Below are 3,797 nucleotides of genomic sequence, written 5' to 3'. Positions count from 1 at the left end.
TTTTCGATATTCATCTTTATTTCTCGTCAATGGAATGACATCTTCTGTAAATCCTAGTTGTTCGGATCATAAAAAATAGACTGAATCTCTATTTGCATGCTTCGACCTTCTTCTCTATTTGATGCAATGACACTTCTTCATTGACACCATAGACTCTAATATTGTTGGAGGTCTATCAATTTCATCATTTGTCTGAAATGATGTAAATAATAATATAATCATCATTGTCAAGAACTATAGTTTCTAAACATGTTGTTTATCAGAAACATAAAAAATTAAAAGTATTTCCCAATGGAACCATTTTTGGACATTACTATATACTCACTCATCTCAGGCCATGCATATAGGTAAGTCATGGGAAGACGAATATCCATTCATCAAGCCGGCAAGCTCTTTCTTAGGTGGCCATGACTACGATTACATCATTGTTGGTGGTGGCACTGTCGGTTGCCCTTTAGCAGCCACCCTTTCTCAAAACTTCCGTGTTTTGTTGCTAGAAAGAGGAGATGTTCCATTTGATAACGTTAACATCTCATATTTCGACAACATGGTCTATAACTTGATGGATACGTCACCTAAATCCGCATCTCAAGCTTTTGTTTCAACCGATGGTGTTCCAAACTACAGGGCTAAGGTCTTAGGCGGGGGAACATGCATCAATGCTGGCTTCTATAGTAGGGCCAGCACAAGGTATTTTCAGCTTGTAACAAAATGTCAAATTTTATGGATCATATATAATTCAAATTTGAATATATATATATATATTGAGTTGTAGGTTTATTGAGGAAGCAGGTTGGGATGTTGAACTTGCACACAATTCATATGCATGGATTGAAAGGCAAATTGTTCATCAACCAAAACTCAAAAGATTTCAAAGGACATTTCTAAATGGGCTTCTTGAATCTGGTGTCCTGCCATTCAATGGAGTTACCAATGACCATCTTTATGGAACCAAGATTACTGGAACAATTTTTGACGAGCGCAATTATCGTTATACTGCAGCGAACTTGCTTACATCTGGAAAGCCCGGAAATCTTGAGGTTCTAATCCATGCCACTGTTCAAAAACTTCTATTTACTAAAATTGGTACGTGTGGAATCTCCTCTTTTTATTTTAAATAAATCAAGACATAAATATAACTTTTTAAGCAAGTTTGGAAAAAATCCTTTTCAGGGAATAGATTACATGTAACTGGAGTAGAGTTTGAAGATGAAAATTGGAATCAACATCAAGTGTTCTTATCAAAAGGGACAAAGAGTGAAATAATATTGTCAAGTGGGACAATTGGTAGCACTCAAATATTACTTCTAAGTGGTATTGGACCTAGTGATGAACTTTTAAAATTGAACATATCAATGGTGCTAGAAAATGGTTTTGTTGGGAAAAGCTTGTCTGATTGCTCAACCAACTATGCCCTGGTTCAAAGTGAAGGAAACGTTGACATAACGCCTCCCCAAGTTGTTGGAATTCCAAAGGAAGGCGTGTATATAGAAGCTTTTGGTGGACTCACTTTCCCGGGAAAAGTCATTCGTTTTGGTGAAAAACACAATTCAACTCAGGTTTGCATATATCTTTTACGAAATATCATTATTATCATTAGATAATAATATATTTGTTGCGGTTAACCAATGTAGAGAACACGACAAACAAGACTTGACGTCAAAAATGGACTAAATGAAATATCTTTTAAGAAAGAACTAATGGGAGGTTATGTTCTTACAAAAGTTATCAAACCAATTTCAAGAGGGCAAATGAATTTGATCAGCAATAGTGTATATGACCAACCCTTGGTTACCTTCAATTACTATAGCAGCCAGAAAGATTTAACAGTATGCGTGAGTGGCTTACAGTTGATAAGAAAGATCATAAAATCTAACTCTTTCAAAAACATCACCAACATTAATCACAAAGAGTTAGGGGGAACAACTCTAGTTGATGATGAAGATTCCTTAAAGAAGTTGTGCAAGGAAACTGTGCGCACAATTTATCACTACCATGGTGGTTGCAATGTGGGTCGTGTGGTGAACAATGAATACAAGGTCTATGGCGTCGATAGGCTTAGGGTTATTGACGGTTCAATATTTAATGAATCACCCGGAACTAATCCTCAAGCCACGTTAATGATGATTGGAAGGTATGATCATCATCCACAACAACTAATTTGTGCAACAATAATGACAACTTGTGATGTTTATACTATAAATGTTCTAAAGATTCCTCATTTTGTCTATGAATATAGGTACATGGGAATCAAGATTCTAACAAACAGACTTGGGAATAATGCAGATGGTATATGAAGCCAATATAAAAAAAAAAAAAAAAAAAAAAAAAACTTCTGATAAGGTGACTAGTACTAAGATTGACCATCATTGGATTGAAATCCAACTACCTTTGAATTTAACTGTATTTTCTCAATAATTACACATGTAAGCTTAATTATATCAATCTAAGACTGAATATAAATAAAGAAAATAATAGAAAATAACATGGTATGTGATTTATAGACAATTGCATAAATTAATACACTTTAACAACTCAAAATATCTATAGACATGGTAAACATTACAAATTTACACTCCAATTTATAATATTAAAATAATTATTTTGATTTATTTTTTAAATGAATAAAATTAAAATAATTAACCGCATGGTCAAAAACTCAAATAAAACAATTAATTAAGGGTTAAGACCAAAAAAATAAAATTATTCGGGATAAATATTGTACACATTTTATCTCAAAATAATTTTAGAAAAATTAAAGGGACAAAATAAATAATTTAGAATGAATTGTTATATTCATTTCATCGTCCAAAATTATTTATTTAACCCTAAAAATATGCAAAAATAAAATAAAATAAATTAGTAAAATATTTTCCATATTTATTTTAATATTTTGTATATTTAAAAAAGATCAAAATTAAATCCAAAATATTGATAGAAAAATCAATTTCAAACAAACCATTAAGGTTTTAATATAAAAATAAATCAATAATCGGGTGTAGCCGAAATAAAAAAAAAAAAGTTACAGCCAAAAACAGGGTCATCGGATGAGCATTTGGATCTCATTCAATGACCTTGACACCGCCCGCGTAACCGGTTGTAACCGAGGGAGCGCGCGTCTGCATCTCACTCGTCGGCTAACGCTCGTTAGCCGAATCGCTAACAGAATGCCCAAACATCAACGATGTTGGACGGACTTCTAGACGTGCGCAAAACGATGTTATTTTGGCCTCCGATCTTCTTCCTCATTGCAATGCTGCAAGGATAAGATCAAAGATTCGTCTTTGATTTTTCCTTTCGGGAACTCAATTGTTAGTTAACCATTTCGTCTGATTTAAAGCTTGAAATGATTACCCTACCACGATGATCATTTGTCCCTATCAAAATAGGGTTGATTCATCCCTATTCAGACAAATTGAGGAAGAACGGCCCAAATATAATAAATGGATTTTGGCTGATTCAATCCAATTGAAGCCTCAACCGACCTTGGGCAGCTATGTCAATTTGAAGGCAAGAGATCCATTCTCCACCATCCAATCTTTGATTTTCAGAAATCTGCCATTAAAGCTTCAAGCTTTCAGATTTTTTGAAAACTTTGGATTAGGCCTTAAATCTTGAATATGTGCATCTCAACAGCTTCCCTAAGTTCCAAGGAGTGTTCTCCAATTCTTGGTAAGGATTCAATCACCCTCTAATTCATATTTACAGTTTGAATTTAAAAAATTTATATTTCAAATTGCATAAGCTTGTATGATTGTTGTTTATGGTGTTTTATGGTTTAATAATGACCTTAGTAT

The 3,797-nt window shown here is 33.4% G+C and overlaps 1 protein-coding gene across 1 annotated transcript; it reads left to right on the top strand.

Moving 5' to 3' along the window:
- The first annotated feature begins 337 nt into the window (after positions 1–337).
- Positions 338–2,297, top strand: LOC124935318 (protein HOTHEAD-like). The gene is made up of 5 exons (XM_047475758.1): positions 338–690; positions 776–1,086; positions 1,174–1,559; positions 1,635–2,134; positions 2,240–2,297. The coding sequence occupies exons 1-5, from the start codon at positions 338–340 to the stop codon at positions 2,295–2,297; spliced, it is 1,608 nt and encodes a 535-aa protein (XP_047331714.1).
- The last annotated feature ends 1,500 nt before the right edge of the window (positions 2,298–3,797 follow it).

Source organism: Impatiens glandulifera, chromosome 4 (genome assembly GCF_907164915.1).
Source record: "Impatiens glandulifera chromosome 4, dImpGla2.1, whole genome shotgun sequence".
Taxonomy (NCBI): Eukaryota; Viridiplantae; Streptophyta; class Magnoliopsida; order Ericales; family Balsaminaceae; genus Impatiens; species Impatiens glandulifera.
The sequence above is the reverse complement of the archived record's forward strand: the minus strand, read 5'-3'. Positions and strand labels throughout refer to the sequence as shown.

What these genes read in the sequence shown, in the direction of transcription:
- LOC124935318 (XM_047475758.1), top strand. Translation starts at nt 338, where the DNA reads ATGCATATAGGTAAGTCATGGGAAGACGAATATCCATTCATCAAGCCG. An exon ending in ACTTCTATTTACTAAAATTG is followed by an intron (nt 1,087 to 1,173) that starts GTACGTGTGGAA and finishes AATCCTTTTCAG; the next exon opens with GGAATAGATTACATGTAACT. An exon ending in AAAAACACAATTCAACTCAG is followed by an intron (nt 1,560 to 1,634) that starts GTTTGCATATAT and finishes TAACCAATGTAG; the next exon opens with AGAACACGACAAACAAGACT.